The 26,278-nt window shown below is 44.4% G+C and overlaps 1 protein-coding gene across 4 annotated transcripts in view; it reads left to right on the top strand.

The window, feature by feature from the left end:
* The window catches only part of GRID2IP (Grid2 interacting protein), a 128,241-nt gene that overhangs the window by 88,382 nt on the left and 13,581 nt on the right, over nt 1–26,278 (top strand). For all 4 annotated transcript variants that reach the window (XM_056533395.1, XM_056533396.1, XM_056533399.1 and 1 more), the window contains 7 exons: nt 1,492–1,597; nt 1,683–1,972; nt 3,631–4,053; nt 7,344–7,431; nt 14,664–14,741; nt 15,437–15,633; nt 16,473–16,628. In XM_056533395.1, coding sequence (XP_056389370.1) covers nt 1,492–1,597; nt 1,683–1,972; nt 3,631–4,053; nt 7,344–7,431; nt 14,664–14,741; nt 15,437–15,633; nt 16,473–16,628 — 1,338 coding nt within the window. The remainder of the gene's footprint in view (nt 1–1,491; nt 1,598–1,682; nt 1,973–3,630; nt 4,054–7,343; nt 7,432–14,663; nt 14,742–15,436; nt 15,634–16,472; nt 16,629–26,278) is intronic.

Here is a 26,278-nt window from a genome sequence, read left to right as displayed (position 1 = left end):
GCTCACATAGGAATGAATGGAGAACATGCTGTCTAGCGGTAGATGACACACGCTCCTCACTGAGAGAGCCAGGGTCCCGTCCCAGAGATCACAGGAGGTACCATCGGTCGGACCCCCTGCGATCAGCTACATAATTTTGCCTGAAGTACCCCTTTAAGAGTGAGAGGCGGGGGAGAGAAGACATCACTGTGCGGACAGGAAGGGGGCATGGTAGCGTGCCACCCAGCTTTCTCAGTCTTCTGAAGAGCTTTGATATGGCTGCTTTACTAGACAAATATTCTCTTCAGGAGACTGGGAAAGCTGGGTGGCAGGCAGTACACAGTTCAGGGATCACAGTACTTTTAACAAGGTATAGGAAGGAAGACCAGGCAATGCCTGGTACATTTGTTTCATGCTTCATTGCATATTGTACAGCAGTTTTTCCCAACCAGGGTGCCTCCAGCGAGTTGTAGTTTTGCAACAGCTGAAGGCTCCCTGGTTGGGAAACCCTTTCTTAAAGGGGTACTCCGGTGAAAAACTTTTTTTTTTTTTTTTTTTTAAATCAACTGGTGCCAGAAAGTTAAACCGATTTGTAAATTACTTCTATTAAAAAATCTTAATCCTTCCTGTACTTATTAGCTGCTGAATACTACAGCGGAAATTCTTTTCTTTTTGAAACACAGAACTGTCTGCTAACATCACGAGCACAGTGCTCTCTGCTGACATCTCTGTCCATTTTAGGAACTGTCCAGAACAGCATATGCTTGCTCTGGGGATTTCCTTTCACCCTTTCACCCTGGACAGTTCCTAAAAATTGACAGAGATGTCAGCACTGTGCTCGTGATGTCAGCAGACAGTTCTGTGTTTCAAAAAGAAAAGAATTTCCGCTGTAGTATTCAGCAGCTAATAAGTTCAGGAAGGATTAAGATTTTTTAATAGAAGTAATTTACAAATCTGTTTAACTTTCTGGAACCAGTTGATTTAAAAAAAAAAGTTTTTCACCGGAGTACCCCTTTAAGGCTTGTTTAACAGACATCGAAAATTCAACATTCCCATTAAAATCAACGGGAGTAATTTTCATCTGGACACAGGCTGACTTCCGCATCCAAAATATCCAAAGGCTGTCTGGGCATGCTGGGAGTTGTAGTTTCTCAAACGCTGGAGGCACGCTGCATAGGAGACACTAGACCAGTGGTCTTCAACCTGCGGACCTCCAGATGTTGCAAAACTACAACTCCCAGCATGCCCGGACAGCCAACGGCTGTCCGGGCATGCTGGGAATTGTAGTTTTGCAACATCTGGAGGTCCGCAGATTGAAGACCACTGCACTAGACTATAGGAATGGTAATGCCCAGTTGTCAATTTATTAATACATTTTCCAGGAGGAATAACAGAGGAAGAAACACACATAATGAAAGAATTGTTATTTTATAGAGCATACACGTTCATATGCCATTCTCGGTTGTGTAGCCTTGTCTGTATGTTATAACTTTTTTGCCCCTTTATCTCTAGATGTCGGCAGTTTACGCTGAGTTAGAGAACCGCTTTATTAATAACATGCCTGGTAAACTGAGCAGCCTGAGATCCCGCGGGTCGTGTAACTTCTATCATACCATAGGTACGTGTTCTGTGACCCTCACCTAACATTCTACATTTACCTCACCATTATCTCTTATAATGGAGCCTCTGCCTTCTGCATTTAGGGGAGCGTAAGTTGGCACAGGGTAACCACTGGCAAAATTCGGTGCCGCCCTCTGACCCATGCCCTCCACGCCCGCCCAGTGCCCCATCGCCCAGCAGCTCCGAGTCGAATCCTTACGTCAGCCTGGATGGGAGTTTACCACCATCGCCAACTCACAGGAAAATGTTTACCTTCTCGCGACCAAGCCGATCCCGAGACACTGACCGATTCTTGGACGCACTCAGCCGGCAGCTGGGGCAGAATTTGGCCATCACGGATCAGTTTCTTACCCCTGAGAATGACTATGAAGAGGTAAAAGGCTTAAAGGGGTACTCCGGTGAAAACCTTTTTTCTTTTAAATCAACTGGTGACAGAAAGTTAAACATATTTGTAAATTAATTCTATTAAAAAATCTTAATCCTTCCAGTACTTATTAGCTGCTGAATGCTACAGAGGAAATTCCTTTCTTTTTGGAACACTGATGACATCACGAACACAGTGCTCTCTGCTGACATCTCTGTCCATTTTAGCAATCATGTATAGCAGATGTATGCTAAGGGCAGCATGGTGGCTCAGTGGTTAGCACTGCTGCCTTGCAGTGCTGGGGACTTGGGTTCAAATCCCACTAAGGACAACAATAAATAAAGCGTTATTATTATTATAATAACGTCAGCAGAGAGAACTGTGCTCGTGATGTCATCAGAGAGCATTCCAAAAAGAAAAGAAATTCCTCTGTAGTATTCAGCAGCTAAAAAGTACAGGAAGGATTAAGATTTTTTAATAGAAGTAATTTACAAATATGTTTAACTTTCTGCCACCAGTTGATTTAAAAGAAAAAAAGTTTTCACCGGAGTACCCCTTTAAATAAGTTATGCTAATCGAAATATAAATATCAACTCAAGATGTACTGTATATGTATGTTCCAGCATAACCTCAGAACTTCTGGAGATATTTTAACTAAATTTGATACACGCATGTTTCATAAATGTCAAATAAAAATATAGTAGAGTCTAGGAATATTCCAGTACCGACAATCCTCATCTCCGCAGCCCGAGAGCAAAACAGCAGAGCCTGGAGAGTTAAAGGGGTACTCAGCCCCTAGACATCTTACCCCGCTATCATTACTGCGCAGAGCGAGTTCGCTCTGCACGTAATGACGGGCAATACAGGGGCCGGAGCAGCGTGATGTCACGGCTCCGCCCCTCGTGACGTCACGGCCCGCCCCGTCAATACAAGTCTATGGGAGGGGGCGTGGCGGTCGTCACGCCCCCTGCCATAGACTTGCATTAAGGGGACGGGCCGTGATGTCTTGAGGGGCGGAGCCATCACGTCAAGCTGCTCCGGCCCCTGTATCGCCCGTCATTACGCACAGAGCGAACTCGCTCAGTGCAGTAATGATGGCGGGGTGCCGCAGCGGTGATCCCCGGGGTCCCCAGTAGCGGGACTGCAGCGATCTAACATCTTATCCCCTATCCTTTGTATAGGGAATAAGATGCCAGGGGCGGAGTACCCCTTTAAATCATACTTTACCATCACGGTACCGGAAGTCCCATGCAAATCTTTGGGAGTTCCAATACATTTCCTGATTGTGTTACTCTCGGGCTACAGAGATTGCCCGAGAGTTTTAAACATCCTGCCGCCGGACCAATGTCATGGTAAAGTATGATTTAACTATCCGGCAGGAAGTTGCAGAGAATAGATAATGCGGGCAGAGCCCAACTAGAAAAATGACATGCTAAAATGATGGCTCCTCTAGGGGGAGCTAATTGACAATTGATTTATACAGTTACTAATGAACTCAGTGTTAAAAGGTCCCCCCATGCTGGGAGTTATATTTTTGCAACAGCTGGAGGCACACTGGTTGGAAAACACTGTATTAAGTGTTGTCATCAAGCACCTGCTTAGAGTGTAGGAGACATGATGGATCGGCACAATGTATGTGACCTCTAATTCTCTGGCCTTCTCTGCAGATGAGCTTCCAGGATGACCACCTGACCTGTGCCCCACGTGAAGTGAGCACGACCAGCGAGTCAGCAGGCAGCAGCGAAGACGGCAGCTCCCTTACCTACTCATCAGTGTCTGACCACATCCCCCCACCTCCACACAGTCCACCTCCACCACCTCCTCCGCAGCATCCTAGAGGAGAGCAGGCCCGGAAAAAGGAAATATCCAAAACGGTGCCCTCTTCCTTTCCCCGAGGTGTAGGGAGTTATATACAAACCCCTTTACCTCCAGCGCCTCCTCCTCTCCCTATACCCCCTGTGCCCCCAGCGCCACCTCTGGAGCCCCTGGCACATCGTGGCATGCACCGGCGCAGCGAATCTAGCCACATGAGCGTGAAGAGGCTACGCTGGGAACAGGTGGAAAATTCAGAAGGGACCATATGGGGGCAGGTAAGACTTCTGGTTGAATTTAGAACCAGGCCCCATGTTAAATCAATCGGCTGTCACTGTATGTACCAGGTCCTCCAGAGTAGTAGATCTTCACAAGGGACATAGTGACCTTTTGGGCGCACTCAGGGTCCTGGGGTAGGGGGACAACTGTAACCAGTTGACCAGACTAAGTTAGACCTGAGCAGTATAAATAATGCTGCATTAGTCTGGTCAGGTGGTTATGGTTGTCCCCCTGCCCCAGGACCCTAAGTGGGCCCAAAAAGTCATTGGGTTAATTGTGAAGATCTACAAAAAACATCCCCCACTCTGGAGGACCTGACACATCTGTGCATTACATGGACAACCCATTGAGAGTATCATGTAATACTTCCTTTTCCCTGTGGGTGTGCTGCAGGGGAATTGAATGTCTGTTGTATGTTACCAGGTTACTCTTCAATTTACAACTGATCATTGGAGGTCCCAGCAGCAGGACACTCTGTGTTAAGCTCAATGGGGACCTTCTAACTAACAGGGAATTCTAAAACTGGCTTACACTTTAACCCAGTGTTTCCTGTGCTGGACCACTGGTGTATGGCGGGACCACAGGTGTAGCGGTGTAGGTGGTGGGGTCAGATGGTATTAACCCCTGGGGCAAGATGTTAGTAACGCCTAGTGTTCGTGACGCCAGAGTGGATTTTGGTACCGGAACCACACGAATGGTATCTCCGCTATTCCAATGGCTAGTTAAGGAAAGGAGAGTCCACAACCAGTTATGGTAGGTATGGCTTTACTGAGTTTAAGACAGATGGAATTATCTTCACAGCTAGGCCAGATTCCCAGAGAGGTGGCCAGGAACCCAGAAGACCTCGCAGCTTGCTGGGACCAATTATACTTGTAATAGACTATTATCTTGAGGCTTGACTATATGCAGGACTTGACTACTTGTAGTGACAGCAGACATAGACTTTTGACTTACTAGAATGACTGTAGCTTTGTGCCCTTCCAGATGCTGGTCACTAGCACTGAGACATCTGTACTGGTTGGTTCTCAGTAAAGGAAGAGAAGACAAGAGAATTATAATGGCCGCCCCTTTATATAGTGGGGGGCTGGACATTGGTCAAGCTGCGGGTCATAGGTTAAGCTGGTGCTCTCTGGGAGAACATGTGACAACAAATCACGTGACTGCATAACATAACATGTGACAAACTTACAGGTCCTTGAGACAACCTCTCACAGGTCCTCTGCTCTATCTATACATTAGGATTCTGTCTATACGTTAAAGCAGTATACACAACATTCTGGAAACAACAGGGGGAGACCCTGCAGGAGAGCCCCCAGATCACTGAGGGTCTCAATCTGACAGGGCCTAAGGGTAGTAAAGGACCATGTCTTGTACTGGGACATTACATTCCCAATGAGGGTGCCTCCATCTGTTGCAAAACTACAATTCCCAGAATGCTGGGAATTGTAGTTTTGGAACAGCTGGAGGCACCCTGGTTAGGAAACACTGCCATATGGGCTCTATACATTGACAGGATATGAGAACGATATATGAAGATGGGATATGAGGACAGGATATAAGGATGGGAATATTAAGACAAAATATGAGAATGGGATATGAGGTCAGGATATGAGGACGGGATATGAGGACAGGATATGAGGTCGGGATATGAGGACGGGATATGAGGTCGGGATATGAGAACGAGATATGAGGTCGGGATATGAGGTCGGGATATGAGGACAGGATATGAGGACGGGATATGAGGACGGGATATGAGGATGGGATATGAGGACGGGATATGAGGTCGGGATATGAGGTCGGGATATGAGGACGGGATATGAGGACGGGATATGAGGATGAGATATGAGGATGAGATATGAGGATGGGATATGAGGATGGGATATGAGGACAGGATATGAGGTCGGGATATGAGGACGGGATATGAGGTCGGGATATGAGAACGAGATATGAGGTCGGGATATGAGGTCGGGATATGAGGACAGGATATGAGGATGGGATATGAGGACGGGATATGAGGTCGGGATATGAGGATGGGATATGAGGACGGGATATGAGGTCGGGATATGAGGTCGGGATATGAGGACGGGATATGAGGACGGGATATGAGGATGAGATATGAGGATGAGATATGAGGTCGGGATATGAGGTCGGGATATGAGGACAGGATATAAGGATGGGAATATTAAGACAAAATATGAGAATGGGATATGAGGTCAGGATATGAGAATGGGATATGAGGACGAGATATGAGGACGGGATATGAGGACGGGATATGAGAACGAGATATGAAGACGGGATATGAGGACAGGATATAAGGATGGGAATATTAAGACAAAATATGAGAATGGGATATGAGGTCAGGATATGAGAATGGGATATGAGGACGGGATATGAGGATGGGATATGAGGTCGGGATATGAGGACGGGATATGAGGACGGGATATGAGGTCGGGATATGAGGTCGGGATATGAGGTCGTGATATGAGGACGGGATATGAGGACAGGATATGAGGATGAGATATGAGGATGAGATATGAGGACGGGATATGAGGATGGGATATGAGGACGGGATATGAGGTCGGGATATGAGGACGGGATATGAGGACGGGATATGAGGACGGGATATGAGGATGAGATATGAGGATGAGATATGAGGACGGGATATGAGGACGGGATATGAGGATGAGATATGAGGATGGGATATGAGGACGGGATATGAGGACGGGATATGAGGACGGGATATGAGGATGGGATATGAGGACGGGATATGAGGTCGGGATATGAGGTCGGGATATGAGGACGGGATATGAGGACGGGATATGAGGATGAGATATGAGGATGGGATATGAGGACGGGATATGAGGACGGGATATGAGGACGGGATATGAGGACGGGATATGAGAACGGGATATGAGGACGGGATATGGGGACGAAATAGGAGGATGAGACACGATACGAGGATGGGTTGTGAGCCCAGGATATGATGTGAAGATATGAGAGCGGGATATGAGGATTTAGATATAAGGTCAAGATAAGAGGGCAATATATGGGGTATGAGGTCAGAATATAAGGCTGTCCGGGCATGCTGGAAGTTGTAGTTTTGCAACAGCTGAAGGCACACTGGTTGGGGAATATTGATTTAACCCAAGTGAAGGTTATATTAGATATATAATATATACCAGATTGTACAGTATGGAGCTGCTGCGCCGTGTGGGCTCGGTGGATGACTGAATTCCTTTTCCTACTTTACTGTATCTAAAACGTCGTTTTATTTTCTTCCTTTCTGTAGTTGGGGGAGGATTCCGACTATGAAAAGCTGAGTGACATGGTGAAGTACCTGGACTTGGAGCTGCACTTTGGCACCCAGAAACCAACGCGTAAGCAAAGAATCCACCATTATGTGTTCTACCACCCGGATTCTGACTCACATTATCCATAGGAAAACGCATTGGGGGAGATTTACTATCCGCAGCATTTTGGTCGGACATGTCGCATGTATTCTGTGCAATTTTCAGTGTCTAGCACAGTATTTCCCAACCAGGGTGCCTCCAGCTGTTGCAAAACTACAACTCTCAGCATGCCCGGACAGCCAACGGCTGTCCGGGCATGCTGAGAGTTGTAGTTTTGCAACAGCTGGAGGCACCCTGGTAGGGAAACATAGGTCTAGCAGCTGGCCAGAATTCACCATTTGAGCTATTAGTGTCGTATTGTTCTGCATTATTCCTCTAAGTATTCTAAGGCATACCCTAGGGCACCATGGCATCACCAGTGCTGAGCAGTGGCATAGGAATTGTGCAGTCAAGCATTGGTTTTCCCCTGATACGGCACAAACCACGTGACCACCCAATGCAAGTTCCTGTAAAATAATGGTGTTTAAGGGTATATAAACATTTGCAGCCTAATACATTCATGAAGAAAGTGCTAGCTGGGAAGGTGACTGCAGAATCAGACTGCACGGGGTTAATTTGTTGTCTGCAAGAACAGAGATAGGAGCTGCCTAGAAGCTGTATACACAATACGGTCAGGGCCGGTGCAAGGATTTCTGCCAACACAAGCAAAGCTCCATTTTGGTGCCCCCCCCCCCCCCCCAAGTCTACCCCCAAACTCCACCACCGCCCACCAGTACATATAATGTAGTAAATGTGACCTGCAGTCCTATGTAACACCACAGATAACAGTGATAACCCTCTGAGTATAGATAATGTAGTAGATGCGCCCTGCAGTCCTATGTAACACCACAGATAACAGTGATAACTCTCTGAGTACAGATAATGTAGTAGATGCGCCCTGCAGTCCTATGTAACACCACAGATAACAGTGATAACTCTCTGAGTACAGATAATGTATAGATGTGACCTGCAGTCCTATGTAACATCACAGATAACACAGTGATAACTCCCTGAGTACAGATAATGTAGTAGATGTGACCTGCAGTCCTATGTAACTCCACAGATAACACAGTGATAACCCTCCGAGTATAGATAATGTATAGATGTGACCTGCAGTCCTATGTAACACCACAGATAACACAGTGATAACCCTCCTGTCAGGCCCAAGGCCTGATTATGGAAACATACCTGTGTTTTATTATTGCATCTGTGTATAAACTAAGACCTGGGGGGTGAGGGGTCATTCAGACGGTGTATCCTGTGTCTTTTGTATATTGAAGTTTATTGGGGGGGTCTGGTTGTGTGTTTACATCGTCTTTTGAAGTCCTGCATATAATCAACCAGATAAGAGGGCCAGGAAGAGAGATGCCCCCTGGTGGGACCAGAGGGGAGGGGGGGAATGGAGTCCCTCCAAAAAGGAGATATATAATATGTAACAATGCTAGAGTCAGGAGTTAAGATCTGTGCCCCAAGCTGACAAGACCATCCTAAGAACAGCTGGAGACCCGCTCTCATGGACTGCTATAATATCAATGCTGTAAGAACTTCATTTTTACTTTTCTGAACTTGATTGCTAAACTCTTATATATATTCTTATACCTGTATGTCATTTGTTAATTTTTATGCATAGCACTGTGATACCTTTTATCAGATTAAATGTTTAATTAATCAGCTCTTGTCTTTGATCTCTAAATATATGAGCCCACCTTTCTGAAGGCAGCTCGGGTGAAACACGTTTATCTAAGGGTTAATTTGGTGACTTGCTGGGACTAGTAGTGGATACCCAGAGGTCTGGCGGCTTTAACCCTTGCACCATCACACTCTCTCTAGCATCTTGGCTGGACCGATAGGGTGTGATCGTGACAACTGGTGGCAGCGTCGGGATATATTTAGAGATTTTTAGTGCTTGCTGGATTTTACCTGTAAGGAAATCTTAGCACTAAAAAGAAATTGCATACATCTTCTTGTGTGTAAATTCCAAAGACAGAGCTCAGTGCTGGTTTAAAAGACATACAAAAAGAGTGCAAGACAGTTCTGTCCTCCCCATCTCTTGTTTTACCTCCTCTGTCTCATATCGGAAATATGGAGGCATATCGCAAGCAGTCCAAGCCTGCACTGGAGCTAATGTGCCAAGAAAAGGACATCCCTACTGCAGGAAAGAACAAGGAACAACTTATTGCTGATCTTGTGGAGTATGATGCCCGTACAGAAGAGCTGAGTGACATGAGGCAAAGCCCTGCAGCTGGAACTGCCATCCAAGGACTGATATCTCCTGGGGAATACGACATTACTCCCCATCAGGACAGTACTCCACATGATGCCTTGGACTCTTATATGCGGACTGCCTTACAACACCTTGGGAATGTGGATACTAATATGAAACTCCAACTGCTTCTCCAGTACCAAACTGCTGAGAGAGAGGCACGAACTGCTGAGAGAGAGGCCCAGGCACGAACTGCTGAGAGAGAGGCCCAGGCACGAGCTGCTGAGAGAGAGGCGGCAGAAAGAGAGGCCCAGCGAAGGCATGAACTGGAGGTTCTGAGGCTGAGAGGGGATGCTTTATCCGCACAGAGAGATGTGCAGGATCAAGGAGACCACAAACCCCGCTTGGAACATTTCCCCATGTTGGAGAAAGATGGTGATCTCTATGTGTTCCTGAGGGGATTTGAAAAGGTTTGCCGGCAGTTCCATCTACCTAAGGAACAGTGGGGACGATATCTAACCCCACGGTTGCGAGGGAAAGCTCTGGATGTGTTTGCTTCGCTTCCCTCTGAAAGTGACCAGGACTATGAGGCAATAAAATCTGCCCTGCTTAAAAGTTTTAATCTGACTCCAGAGGCTTATCGGAAAAAGTTTCGGACTTTGCAACAAAGTGCCACAGAAAGCTGCACTCAGCATGCAGGTCAGCTAAGGACTGCATTCAGGCTATGGACTGGGGGCCTACAAGTCACTACCTATGAGGCCCTGGAGGACTTGATGGTCCTGGATCAGTTTCTCCAAACACGGAGCTTTGAAGCCAGAGAGTGGATATTGGACCGCAAGCCCAAGACAGCCATGGAAGCAGCAGAACTTGGAGATGACTTCGCCAACAACCGGGCACCGACCGCAAAGCGTGGATCTGCACAAGCCGGAGCAAGTGCCTGGAGGGGAGCCACACACCCACAGAGCACCACCAGCAGCACCAAGCCAGCCGGAAAGTTCTTGCCATGAGCACCAAGAGCAACAGGAGCCACCTTGGGTCAGGGGGACACCCGGCGATGTTACAGATGCAACAATATTGGGCACCTGAGTGCCACTTGCCCCAACAAAAAGAATTATCCACCAGTAGCTGGAGGACACACAGCCGTTCTTCTGGTGTCCGGAGCGGTGGAGAAAAGAGCGGATAACCTGCAGAGTGTAACTGTGGGTGACCGGGTGACTGTGGGTTTGCGGGATTCTGGAGCCTCCTTTACCTTGGTGCGGCCTGAAGTGGTGGATACAGAGGACATCATCCCTGGAAGAACCATGGCTTTAAAAGGAATTGGAGGTGTGCGGCCTGCTGTGCCCATGGCCCGTGTGTACCTGGATTGGGGTACAGGCAATGGTTTGCGGGAGGTGGGGGTCTCTGAGGACATCCCTGTTAATGTTCTGCTGGGGAATGATTTGGGTCGGATGCTCTGTCATTATGCTCCAGAGGACACTACCTGCACACAGGATGGGCTAGGAGAGAGCCCTGTTCATTCTGAGGTACTGTGCGAGACTTTGGGAGACACTGTGAAATGTGGTAACTGGGAGATTGTGCAGGGGATTGATAATTGTTTACCTGTGACTGAACCAGTAATGTTTTCCAAAAGTGGAATGGGGTGTATTGTGACATGTGGTGACAATGTATTGCCAATGCCAAAACCTAGTGGAGATGGGCTAGGGGGAGGGGTTGGTGTGCCCCTGGTGACATTTAAGGATGAGGGATCAGCAGTGAGCTTTATGTCCCAATCCTGCGAGCCTAGGAAGGATGAGGGATCAGCAGTGAGCTTTATGTCCCAATCCTGTGAGCCTAGGAAGGATGAGGGATCAGCAGTGAGCTTTATGTCCCAATTCTGTGAGCCTAGGAAGGATGAGGGATCAGCATTGAGCTTTATGTCCCAATTCTGTGAGCCTAGGAAGGATGAGGGATCAGCATTGAGCTTTATGTCCCAATTCTGTGAGCCTAGGAAGGATGAGGGATCAGCAGTGAGCTTTATGTCCCAATTCTGTGAGCCTAGGAAGGATGAGGGATCAGCAGTGAGCTTTATGTCCCAATTCTGTGAGCCTAGGAATGATGAGGGATCAGCAGTGAGCTTTATGTCCAAATGCTGTGAGCCTAAGAGGGATGAGGGATCAGCAGTGAGCTTTATGTCCCAATCCTGTGAACCTAAGAGGGATGAGGGATCAGCAGTGAGCGATATGTCCCAATCCTGTGAACCTAAGAGGCATGAGGGATCAGCAGTGAGCGATATGTCCCAATCCTGTGAGCCTAAGGAGGAGGAGGGAAATGAGCATTTCCGGGAAGCTCTGCGCAGTGACCCTTCCCTTGAAGGGCTGAGACAACGTGCTGAACATACAGGTGTTGACACAGATGGGCATCAGGTATATTGGGAAAATGATATCTTGTACTGGGAGTCCCTTTCCAAAGGCATGCTAGGGGCCCAGGAGAGAGAAAGGCAGCTTAATCAGGTACTAGGCCCCTTCAGTGCCATCTTTGCCTGGGAATGCATCAAGAAGAGAAATAGAGTAGTAAAGGAGACAGGTCTATCAGCCTGGAAAGGCAAGATCTCCCTGTCCCCATCTAAAGGGGGAGGTGTCAGGCCCAAGGCCTGATTATGGAAACATACATGTGTTTTATTATTGCATCTGTGTATAAACTAAGACCTGGGGGGTGAGGGGTCATTCAGACGGTGTATCCTGTGTCTTTTGTATATTGAAGTTTATTGGGGGGGTCTGGTTGTGTGTTTACATCGTCTTTTGAAGTCCTGCATATAATCAACCAGATAAGAGGGCCAGGAAGAGAGATGCCCCCTGGTGGGACCAGAGGGGAGGGGGGGAATGGAGTCCCTCCAAAAAGGAGATATATAATATGTAACAATGCTAGAGTCAGGAGTTAAGATCTGTGCCCCAAGCTGACAAGACCATCCTAAGAACAGCTGGAGACCCGCTCTCATGGACTGCTATAATATCAATGCTGTAAGAACTTCATTTTTACTTTTCTGAACTTGATTGCTAAACTCTTATATATATTCTTATACCTGTATGTCATTTGTTTATTTTTATGCATAGCACTGTGATACCTTTTATCAGATTAAATGTTTAATTAATCAGCTCTTGTCTTTGATCTCTAAATATATGAGCCCACCTTTCTGAAGGCAGCTCGGGTGAAACACGTTTATCTAAGGGTTAATTTGGTGACTTGCTGGGACTAGTAGTGGATACCCAGAGGTCTGGCGGCTTTAACCCTTGCACCATCACACTCTCTCTAGCGTCTTGGCTGGACCGATAGGGTGTGATCGTGACACCTCCGAGTACAGATAATGTATAGATGTGACCTGCAGTCCTATGTAACACCACAGATAACACAGTGATAACTCTCTGTGGCAGCTGCTTTGGGCCCCCAGGAATGACAGGGCCCAGGGAAGCTGCCCCTTTTGCCCCATGTTAAAGACGGCCCTGAGCTGTTCTGCTGCAGTGGGCGCCGCTCTATGAGCGAGCGACACACACGGCACGAACAACACAGCCCAGCGGGCGGTGGGGCGCAACACAGCTTAAAAAAAAAAAAAAAAAGTCCTTGATTTTTCTGCCCTCTGGTCCGTGCGCCCTTAAGCGACCGCTTGGTCTGCCTTATGGAAGTGCCGGGCCTGAATACGGTGAATTTGTATTCAACACTGACTCTTTTATTTATTTATTTTTGCATTTTATATGCAAAATAATGATAATTAAATATATATATATACTAGCTGAGTACCTGGCGCTGCACGGTTTTTCCTACCATGTCCTTGTGTGGGAGGAAAAGCAACAAAGGAGGAAGCTTTTGTCCTCATATCCCATCATTAAATCCTGACCCCATATCCCCTTCTGTTATCCTGACCCCAAATCCCCTGCTCATATCCCAACCTCATATCCCGTCCTCATAACCCGACCTCATATCCCCGTCTTCATATCCTGTCCTCATATCCCGTCCTCATATCCCGACCTCATATCCCGACCTCATATCCCGTCCTCATATCCCGTCCTCATAACCCGACCTCATATCCCCGTCTTCATATCCTGTCCTCATAGCCCCTCCTCATATCCCGACCTCATATCCCCTCCTCATATCCCGTCCTCATATCCCGACCTCATATCCCGACCTCATATCCCGACCTCATATCCTGTCCTCATAGCCCGTCCTCATATCCCGACCTCATATCCCGTCACTATATCCAGTCCTTATATGCCTTCCTCATAGCCCGACCTCATATCCCCTCCTCATAGCCCCTCCTCATATCCCGACCTCATATCCCCTCCTCATATCCCGTCCTCATATCCCGACCTCATATCCCGTCCTCATATTCCCTCCTCATACCCGGGGGGCAAGTAAGGGTTAAATCACATATCCTATGTTTGTTGCAGACATATAAGTAACATGTGTGTCAAGTTTCATGTTAATATCTTTAGCCGTTTGGTCGTGATGCTGGAACATACACACATACATATACACACACACATATATACACACACACACATACACACATACATATACACATACATACACACACATACATATACACATTCATACACACACATACATATACACATACATACACATACATATACACATACATACATACATACATATACACACATACACACATACATATACACACATACATATACACATACATACACATACATATACACATACATATACACATACATACATACATACATACACACACATACACACACACATACATATACACATACATACACATACACACACATACATACACACATACATATACACATACACACACACACATACATTTACACATACACACACACATACACACACACACATATACATACATATACACATACACACACGCACATACATTTACACACATACACACACACACATACACATACATACACACACATTAAGATTTATATATATATAGATATATTGCAAAGATTGGCATAACCATTCATATTTTTCTTTATACTTCCAGTCCTCCCAGTGATGCCAGAATCCATGAAAAACAAAGGTGCTGTTGAAATTTTGTCTCACAAGAAGGCCTACAATACAGGTAAGATAATATATAACTCCCTGCCATGTCTCTGGAATATCTATATATATATATATTAAATCATACTTTACAATGACATTGCTGTATCGGCAGGATGTTTAAAATTCCCGGGCAATCTTCCCAGCTCAAGAGTAACACAATCAGGAAATGTACTGGAAGTTCCATGCAAGTCTATAGGACTTCCTGTACATCTCCTGATTGCGTTACTCTCGGTCTTTGGAGATTGCCCAGGACTTTTGAACATCCTGCTGTTGCAGCAACGTGATGGTAAAGTGTGATTTAACTGTCTTGCTTCCGCTGTTTTACTCCTTTGCTGCAGAGATTGCCCGGGAGTTCTAAACATCCTGCCTCCGCAGCAGCAAAGTAAAGTATGATTTTACTGCCTGGCAAGCAGGTGCAAAAAATAGTTAGTGTGGAGGCAGGGAAAGGGGACAGGGCAGGCAGGGGTAGAGAAGATTTATTGCGGGCTGAAAGAAGAGTGAGGGAGGAGAGAAGACATCAGTGCTGGGGCTCTGAGCAGGATGAGCAGCCTATCACTGATGGGGCTTCAGGAGACTAGGAAAGCTGGGTAACACACAGACGCTGGTCACTCAGTTACTTTCAGAATAAAATAAGGATATGAGGGGGGATTTTCATGGAAACCATGTTGAATATGAGCATTGGATTGTTCATGCAGCTGGCACCTTCTCTTCCAGCTATCCTGATTGCACACTTAAAGCTCTCGCACCAGGAGCTGCGACACATCCTCATGACGATGGAGAACGAGAGGTTGGAGCCCTCCCATATTAAACAGCTTTTGCTCTATGCACCGGGTGAAGAGGAGAGGAAACATTTTCAGTCTTACACAGGGAGTCCTAGCAAGCTGAGCGAACCCGACCAGTTTGCACTGCAGGTACGTCAGTATTAAGAGCGCCCCCACATGGCAGAAAACTGTCTTGATGAGTTGGGATAATCCCGGAATCCTTTATCCTCTAGTGATTGCACATGATTCAAAGATTTTGTATCTCCAAACTATCGTGACACCAGCTACACCATTTATACCGAGCACCGTCCCTCATAATTAGTTGGGATCCTCCTTTATAAACCCATGCAAATGCTATTATCTGGGTACATTGAGGGACGTTATGTGTAAGCTTTATTGACAACACCCCAGATTCTTTAATGCACTCCAGTTTTGTTTTTTTCTCCTATATTATGGAAATTCACCATCACTAGTCCTACAGCACCATCTGTTTTATACCAGCACAGCTGAATTTGAGTTTCAATACTATAACTGGGTCATGTAATCACCAGTCTTATCCGCAAGCGGAAATTCTGAAGTGTGATTGGGAGTGCGGAATCCCATAGGAGTCTATGGGCTTTAATTTGAGGCAGAATTCCGCAAGTGGAAATTCTCCTGTGTGAATAGACCCTTATTATGGCTGAAAACCCCATGCCTGCCACATCAGCTAAAACAGGTAAGCACAAGGCTTACACAAAAACCTCTATATTACCTCTGCATTGTATAAGAAAAATGAATAAATCCTGGATTGCTTCTTTAATGGGACTGACATGTGTATGATGGGCCAATTGCTTCCTTTGACGGGGCCATAAACTTTATCCTGGAGATCCCTATGGGCACCCAACACTTGGAGTAATTCCAGGGGCCTCCTGGTTCCTAGTGATCGGTTGTGATTGAGGGGTCCCAGTATATTGACACAAGATCTTGTCATTCATCTGGTTCATTTGCAGATGATGCAAGTTCCGGAGTACAAGATGCGCCTGAGAAGTCTCCTCTTTAAGAGCACCTTGCAGGAGAAGACAGAAGAGATCCGAGTCAGCTGTGACTGCGTCCTCAAGGCCTCTGCTGAACTGAAAAACAGCAAGAAGCTGGCAAAGATATTAGAGGTGAGATCTCTAACATGAGCAGAGCCTATGGCAGAACGTATACATAGGAGGAAACAATGACTGCTATATTCTAGCACACGCAACAATCGGCACTGCAGATGTTTTGGACTACATCTCCCATGATGCTCTTAACTAGGCCAACAGCTGGAGGCACCCTAATTGGGAAACACTGGCCTGTTCTAGGCTCTGGATACATTCACAAATATATTGTGTTATAGGAGTCAAAGACGTGTCATGGATATTTGTCTTAGCAGATACTGCGTGGGCAGCTGAGAGGTTGCATTTTATTCACTGCATTTGGAATGGAATAAAAGCTACTTTTTCATGTTGCTGCAGCAACTGCTTTTCTTCTGTATATCTATCTATCTATCTATCTATCTATCTATCTAAATAAACAATCCAAATTAAAGCGGCACCTCCGAATTCCTGTTCTGAATGGGTGCCAGCCCTTAGACCTCGGTGCTCCGGTCCGTTTTTCAATAGGATAAATGCAGGCAGCACACCAATAATTGTGCTAAATCAAAGTGCTTTTATTCCAAGGAACAAGACAATGTTTCGGCGATCTCACACCGCCGAAAATGGCGGTGTGAGATCGCCGAAACGTTGTCTTGTTCCTTGGAATAAAAGCACTTTGATTTAGCACAATTATTGGTGTGCTGCCTGCATTTATCCTATCTATCTATCTATCCATCTCATATCTATCTATCTTTCTATCTATCTATCTCATATCTATCGATCTTATATCTATCTCATATCTATCTATCTCATATCTATCTATCTATCTATCTATCTCATATCTATCTATCTATCTCATATCTATCTATCTCATATCTATCTATCTCATATCTCTATCTATCTATCTATTTATCTCATATCTATCTATCTATCTATCTCATATCTATCTATCTCATATCTCTATCTATCTATCTATTTATCTCATATCTATCTATCTATCTATCTCATATCTATCTATCTCATATCTATCTATCTCATATCTCTATCTATCTATCTATTTATCTCATATCTATCTATCTCTCTATCTCATATCTATCATCTCATATCTATCTATCTATCTATCTATCTATCTAAAGTTGTGGTAAGCAGCACAACCCAATGGTACAGTGGTGCGGTGGGTGCCGTCAGCACAGTCCCGGTCACGGTCTGTCTGTTAGATGCATGTAAAGAGGTTCCGCAGCACTCCAGAATCATTCAAATTGTGTTTTATTTATCCCTTGAAAAAGCCGGTGTGAGACCAGTGAAACGTTGTATCACTCTCTGTATGGGATAAATAAACCACTATTTGAATGATTCTTGAGCGCTGCAGAACCTCTTTACATGTATCTGTCTATCTCATATCCATCTATCTATCTCATATCTATCTCATATCTATCTATCTTATATCTATCTATCTATCTCATATCTATCTATCTCATATCTATCTATCTATCTCATATCTATCTATCCCATATCTATCTATCTCTCATATCTATTTATCTATCTCATATCTATCTCATATCTATCTATCTCATATCTATCTCATATCTATCTATTTATCTCACATCTATCTAATACCTAAATCAGGTATCATTCTATATACGTGTTCATTACCTCGCTGGTATAGATTATCATTCCATGTGATGTCATTTAATACCAGGGTTGATAATGTTCTTTTATTGCCCGGTGTTCATGAAGTAGCCATTAATTGGCATTTACCGCAACGTTCTATAAAGCCTTATTGATTGTGAAAGCAAAAGTTGCTGAATGTGCAATGTACACGATGGTATTAACACATAGAAGGTGGAGGGGAAGGATTTGTGCTGGAAGTGCTGACTACAGAACATTGTGTCTGAGATACCTCCAATTACTGACCAAGCAGAATTATCCAGGAGAGGAGATTTATGACTAGAAAAAGTCATAAATGTAATTTAGGATTTGCCAATATAATGGCACTGCCTCATCCTGGCCCCATAATGCATGCCCCACCGTCATACTACATAGTGCCTGAGAAGTTACTGCAATGGCCCAGGTGTGAGATCGGGACTTGTGTTGTCACCTGTAGTAGTGATTGGTGATATACCCTGTGTGACCATGCAGGAGGGCAGTGTTTTCCAACCAATGTGCCTCCAGCTGTTGCAAAACAACAACTCCCAGCATGCTTGTGGATATGGCGCCTGCGGCAATCTAACAGGTTTTGTGATATAGTTGAGATACGCAAAAGTATCAAACTCGTGACACCAGAAATAGGGTTGTGTATGACTGTGGTGCAGTGGTCTCCAACCTGCGGACCTCCAGATGTTGCAAAACTACAACTTTTGTAGCAACATCTGGAGGTCCGCAGGTTGGAGACCACTGCTGTAGTGAATGATGAGGGTTGTAGTATAACGTGGCTGGAGTGATGCAATTCTGTATCATGATGTAGATTCCCACAAACCACTGCTTCAAAAGAATCTGTGATCTGTACACAAGGACCTGAGAAATACTACCTCTAAAGCTAGGGATTATGGAAAACAACTCGTATTTTACCTTACTCCTGGGGGTGTATCATTATATATTGCTACTAAGACTGGTCATTATCTGTTGGATACAGAATTGTATCTACTTTATACTTTATATGATAATTTGAATGAGTGATTCAGTATTTTGGTATTGCTCTGCAGTGGCACTATATTTTAACAGGTATTGGTAATAATCAGTGACACTTATTTGGGTGTATTTTATTATATCATTCAAGGGGAATTCCAGGAAAAAACTTTTTTTTATATATCAACTGGCTCCAGAAAGTTAAACAGACTTGTAAATTACTTCTATTAAAAAATCTTAATCCTTTCAGTACTTATGAGCTTCTGAAGTTGAGTTGTTCTTTTCTGTCTAAGTGCTCTCTGATGACATGTGTCTCGGGAACTGCCCAGTTTAGAAGAGGTTTGCTATGGGGATTTTCTTCTAAACTGGGCGGTTCCCGAGACACGTGTCATCAGAGAGCATTTAGACAGAAAAGAACAACTCAACTTCAGAAGCTTATAAGTACTGAAAGGATTACGATTTTTTTTATAGAAGTAATTTACAAATCTGTTTAACTTTCTGGAGCCAGTTGATATATGAAAAAAGTTTTTTTCCTGGATAACCCCTTTTAAGGCTAAGTTTTAGGCACCTTTTCTACACTTCTTATTATTTGATCTATATGCTTGAAAGGAGTACGCTAAGTGTGGCCCCTCATGTCACCTATTACCTTATACATGCAACCTCGGAATCTTACAGTGCCTAATGGTTACAACAGGATGTCAGACTTTTACTTCCTGTGGACTACAAAATGACATCATCACATACAAGATCCCCTAATACTAGCTCACAGATCCCCCCCCCCCCTCCAAGCTCCATCTGCTATCTCTATGGGATTAGGATATTTTGTAGTTATACATTTCCCCTCCCAGCTCTAGCTGTATACTGCTGCTATTTCTATGGGATTAGAATATATAGTATTTATACACCTCCCCTCTAGCTCTATCTGTATACTGCTGCTATCTCTATGGGATCAGGATATATCGTAGTTATACATCTCCCCTCCAGTTCTATCTGTATACTGCTGCTGCTATCTCTGTGATAAGGATATATAGTAGTTATACACCTCTCCTCTAGCTATATCTGTATACTGCTGCTATCGTTATGGGATCAGGATATATAGTAGTTATACATCTCCCCTACAGCTCTATCTGTATACTGCTGCTATCTCTATGGGATCAGGATAAATAGTAGTTATACACCTCCCCTCCAGATCTATCTGTATATTGCTGCTATCTCTATGGGATCAGGATATATTGTAGTTATACATCTCCCCTCCAGTTCTATCTGTATACTGCTGCTGCTATCTCTATGTGATAAGGATATATAGTAGTTATACACCTCCCCTCTAGCTCTATCTGTATACTGCTGCTATCTCTATGGTATCAGGATATATAGTAGTTATACATCTCCCCTCCAGCTCTATCTGTATACTGCTGCTGCTATCTCTATGTGATAAGGATATATAGTAGTTATACACCTCCCTTCCAGCTCTATCTGTATACTGCTGCTATCTCTATGTGATAAGGATATATAGTCGTTATACACATATCTTCCAGCTCTATCTGTATACTGCTGCTATCTCTATGTGATAAGGATATATAGTAGTTATACACCTCCCCTCTAGCTCTATCTGTATACTGCTGCTATCTCTATGTGATAAGGATATAAAGTAGTTATACATCTCCCCTCCAGCTCTATCTGTATACTGCTGCTGCTATCTCTATGTGATAAGGATATATAGTAGTTATACAACTCCCTTCTAGCTCTATCTGTATACTGTTGCTGCTATCTCTATGTGATAAGGATATATAGTAGTTATACACCTCCCCTCCAGCTCTATCTGTATACTGTTGCCACTATCTCTATGTGATAAGGATATAAAGTAGTTATACATCTCCCCTCCAGCTCTATCTGTATACTGCTGCTATCTCTATGTGATAAGGATATATAGTAGTTATACATCTCCCCCTCCAGCTCTATCTGTATACTGTTGCTGCTATCTCTATGTGATAAGGATAAATAGTAGTTATACAACTCCCTTCTAGCTCTATCTGTATACTGCTGCTATCTCTATGGGATTAGGATATATAGTAGTTATACATCTCCCCTCCAGCTCTATCTGTATACTGCTGCTATCTCTATGTGAGAAGGATATATAGTAGTTATACACCTCCCTTCTAGCTCTATCTGTATACTGCTGCTATCTCTATGGGAAAAGGATATCTGCTTGTATCATGGGCCAGACCGCAGACTTAGTGGTAAGGGAGTAAACTTCAAAAATATGGAGAAGAGTCCACAGCACATCCCTTTGGCTGTCCAGGCATAATGGGAGTTGTAGTTTTGCCACAGCTGGAGACACACTGTTTGGAAAACTCTGGTGTAGACTATTGTGTTACAATGTAGATTACATTACTGTAGATAATATCAGAGAGGAAGGTAACAAGGTGTATATGTGACACGGCTAATAGGGTGTACAGTAATAGGGTCTGTACCGGGGTGTGTGTGGGTGAGATGCTGTCTCTACCATTGTCTCCGTATGATTAATAGTGACAGGGCAGCGGCAGACTCTCACCGCGCCGCGCGGCAGCTGCATCGCTGTCATGTATTATTAAGCCACTCTATTATTACCAGGCGAGAACTCCTCCCTTAAAGGGGTACTCTGCGTTTGGAACAAACTGTTCCCAACGCTGAAGCTGGCCACGCCCTCTCATGACATCACGCCCCGCCCCCTCAATACAAGTCTATGGGACTTGCATTGAGGGGGCATGGCGTGACATCATGAGAGGGCGGGGCTATGACGTCACGAGCTCCCTGCGCCGGCTCCAGCGTTCGGAACAGTTTCTTCCAAACGCTGAGCAGAGGAGTACCCCTTTAAGGCTACAATCCTGCACTTAATAAAGATACACAGGGCTGCCATGTGCTGCAGCCAGTACCCACCTTTCAACACGTTATCCTTTTTAGATCCAAAATGTCTCGCATAGTGGTCGCGGAGTTTTGTTTTCCTGATACAAAGCTCCAAATTCTCTGCTGTTCCCAGATATAACTGCTGTTATCACAAGGTAGGCTTAGGATCTTATTGCATTTGGATTCATTAGAGGGAGCTGTATACGTCTGTATGCAGTGAGCTCCCCCTATTGGTGGCTGCAGAATGAGAACATTGTATCTCCTTCCCATGGGGAATTTGGAGCTCTGTATCAGAAAACAGAGCTCTGACTCTTAAAGGGGTACTCTGGTGGAAAAAAAATTTTTCCAAATCAACTGGTACCAGAAAGTTAAACAGATTTGTAAATGACTTCTATTAAAAAAAAATCTTAATCCTTCAAGTACTTATCAGCTGCTGTATGCTTAACAGGAAGTTGTGGTGTTCTTTCCTGTCTGACCACAGTGCTCTCTGCTGACACCACAATGCTCTCTGCTGACAGAGGTGTCAGCAGAGAGCACTGTGGTCAGACAGAAAAGAAATTAAAAAAGAAAAGAACTTCCTGTGGATCATAACAGCAGCTGATAAGTACTGGAAGGATTAAGATTTTTAAATAGAGTACCAAACTTACCTTAAAGGGGTACTCCTGTGGAAAACATTTTTTTTTAAATCAACTGGTGCCAGAAAGTTAAACAGATTTGTGAATTACTTCTATTTAAAAATCTAAATCCTTCCAGTACTTATCAGCTGCTATTATGATCCACAGGAAGTTCTTTTCTTTTTGAATTTCTTTTTTTGTCTGACCACAGTGCTCTCTGCTGACACCTCTTTCCATGTCAGGAACAGAAGCAAATCCTCATAGCAAACATATCTGGACAGTTCCTGACATGGACAGGTGACATGGAGGTGTCAGCAGAGAGCACTGTGGTCAGACAGGAAAGAACAACACAACTTCCTGTGAAGCATACAGCAGCTGATAAGTACTGGAAGGATAAAAAAATTTTAATTGAAGTAATTTACACAGCTGTCATGCCCCCTCCCATAGGCTTGCATTGAGGGGGAGAAGCGTGGCGTAACAAGGGGGCGGAGCCGTGACGTCACAATGCTCCGGCCCCGTGATCGCCAGTAATCAGACCCAGAGCGAACACGATCCGGGGACTGATTCTAACAGGGTGCTGCGTGCAAGATCACAGGGGTCCCCAGCGGGGGGACCCCCATGATCAGGCATCTTATACCCTATCCTTTGGATAGGGGATAAGATGTCTTAGTGCCGGAGTACCCCTTTAAAGAGGTATTCCAGGAAAAAACTTGATATAAATATATAGTACGATTAGCTCTAGCTCTAGAAAGTTAAACAGATTTGTAAATTACTCCTATTAAAAAATCTTAATACTTCCAATAATTATCAGCTGCTTATATTGAGTTGTTCTTTTCTGTCTGGCAACAGTGCTCTCTGCTGACACCTCTGTCTGTCTCAGGAACTGCAGAGTAGAAGAGGTTTGCTATGGGGATTTGCTTCTACTCTGGACAGTTCCCGAGACACGTGTCATCAGAGAGCACTTAGACAGAAAAGAACAACTCAACTTCAGCAGCTCATAAGTACCGAAAGGAATAAGATTTTTTTAATTGAAGTAATTTACAAATCTGTTTAACTTTCTGGAGCCAGTTGATATATATAAAAAAAGAAATTTTTTTCCCCGGATAACCCCTTTGAACAGATTTGTAAATGACTTCTATTAAAATGTTTTAATCCTTCCAGTACTTAATGGGGTGCGTTCCCACACGGCGTATACGCAGTGTATTTGGCGCTGCGCAAAATTTATAGCAGCAGCGGGATATACGCTGCGTATTCCTTGCTCGCTATGCACACAGAGCTTTCCGGCGGCAGCCCTATGTGTGCAGTGAGTTTTGGAGGCGGAGCCACGCGTCACAGTCACGACGGCACGCGGCCCCGCCTCCAAAACTCACTACACGCATAGGGCTGCCGCCAGAAAGCTCTGTGTGTATAGTGAGCGAGGAATACACAGCGTATCTCCCGCTGCTGCCGTAAATTTTGCGCAGCGTGAAATACGCTGCGTATACGCCAGGTGGGAACGCACCCTTAGCTGCTGAATACTACAGAGGAAATTCTTTTCTTTTTGGAACACAGAGCTCTCTGCTGACATCACAACCACAGTGCTCTCTGCTGACATATCTGTCCATTTTAGGAACTGTCCAGAGCAGGAGAAAATCCCCATAGAAAACCAATGGGAAAACTGAGCTGATTTCTTCCAAAAACAGCGCCACCCCTGTCAATCAGGTTGTGTGTGGTATTACAACTTGTCTCCCTTCACTTCAATGGAACTGAGCTGCAATATCTCCCACAACCTGATGACAGGGGTGGCGCTGCTTTTTTTTTTTTTTTGAAGAAATTAGCTCGGTTTTTCTAGTCCTAAAATAACACAGGCTTTGTGGTTTGCAGAGAGAACATCAACCATCTTCTTTATAATTTGTTCCAAATATGTTTTGCTCTGTATAGCTTTTTTGGTCCTACTGGGGCCCCATAGCTTTAGGGCAGTGTTTCCCAACCAGGGTGCCTCTAGCTGTTGCAAAACTACAACTCCCAGCATGCCCGGACAGCCGTTGGCTGTCCGGGCATGCTGGGAGTTGTAGTTTTGCAACAGCTAGAAGCACACTGGTTTGAAAACATTGCTTTAGGGGGTACATAGATAGTGGTCGCACCCAGGCCCTAGTGCCCAAATTAGGGTGTCCATGGGTCCCTATAGGGGTATTCTGGTGGAAAACTTTTTTTAATGAACTGGTGCCAGAAAGTTAAACAGATTTGTAAATTACTTCTATTAAAAAATCTTTATCCTTCCAGTACTTATTAGCAGTTGTATGCTACAGAGGAAATTCTTTTCTTTTTGAATTTCTTTTTTGTTTTGTCCACGGTGCCCTCTGCTGACACCTCTGCCCGTGTCAGGAACTGTCCAGAGCAGGAGAGGTTTGCTATGAGGATGTTCTCCTGCTCTGGACAGTTCCTGATACAGGCACCCGGTGTCAGCAGAGAGCACTGTGGTCAAGACAAAAAAGAAATTCAAAAAGAAAAGAATTTCCTCTGTAGCATGCAGCTGCTAAAAAGTACTGGAAGGGTAAAGATTTTTTTATAGAAGTCATTTACAAATCTGTTTAACTTTCTATCACCAGTTCATTTAAAAAATAAAAATAAATGTTTTCTACCGGAGTACCCGGGTTTTTTAAAGAATTTTTTGTGGTGGTGCCAGAAAGTGATACAGATTGGTAAATTACTTCTATTTAATAATCTTAATCCTTCCAGTACTCATCAGCTGCTGTATGCTCCAGAGGAAATTGTGTAGTTCTTTCCAGTCTGACCACAGTGCTCTCTGCTGACACCTCTGTCCATGTCAGGAACTGGCCAGGATCGGTTTCCTATGGGGATTTGCTCCTGCTCTGGACAGTTCCTGACATGGACAGAGGTGGCAGCAGAGAGCACTGTGGTCAGACTGGAAATAAATTCAAAAATAACTTCCTGTGGAGCATGCAGCAGCTGATAAGAACTGGAAGGATTAAGATTTTTAAATAGAATTCATTTACAAATCTGTTTTAACTTTCTGGCACCAGTTGATTTTAAAGAAATTCTTTTCCAGCAGAGTACCCCTTTAAGACACCAGTATTATACATGGCAAATTATTATTACAGTGATTATAATAGGATTCATATTATGTAGAAACCATCAACAAGTTCCTGTCTATGGAGCTATGCAAATCAATATAGGAAGAGATCCCTCTAGTGGCGGCTGCAGGTAATGGAGAAACTCCAGGGCCCCAATGCAAAATCTCACTTATCTGCAGCTACCACTAGAGGGAGCTCTTTCCATATTGATTTGTATAGCTCAGTGGACAGCAACTTGCTGTGGTTTCTACATAATATGAATCCTATTATAATAACTGTAATAATAATAATAGTTGTCAGATCATAGCACATTTTAGCCTGTATGAGATATTGCATTGGGTCCTTGGTGCTTCTCTATTACCGGCAGCTGCCACTAGAGGGAGCTCTTTCTTTATAAATTTGTATAGCTCCACACTATGGTAACTCTGTGAATAGCAACTTGCTGATGGTTTCTACAAAACACAGGTCATATCCTAATCCCTGTAATAATAATAGTTGC

Source organism: Hyla sarda, chromosome 8, assembly GCF_029499605.1.
Source record: "Hyla sarda isolate aHylSar1 chromosome 8, aHylSar1.hap1, whole genome shotgun sequence".
Taxonomy (NCBI): domain Eukaryota; kingdom Metazoa; phylum Chordata; class Amphibia; order Anura; family Hylidae; genus Hyla; species Hyla sarda.
This window is presented reverse-complemented; position numbering and strand designations above follow the sequence as displayed.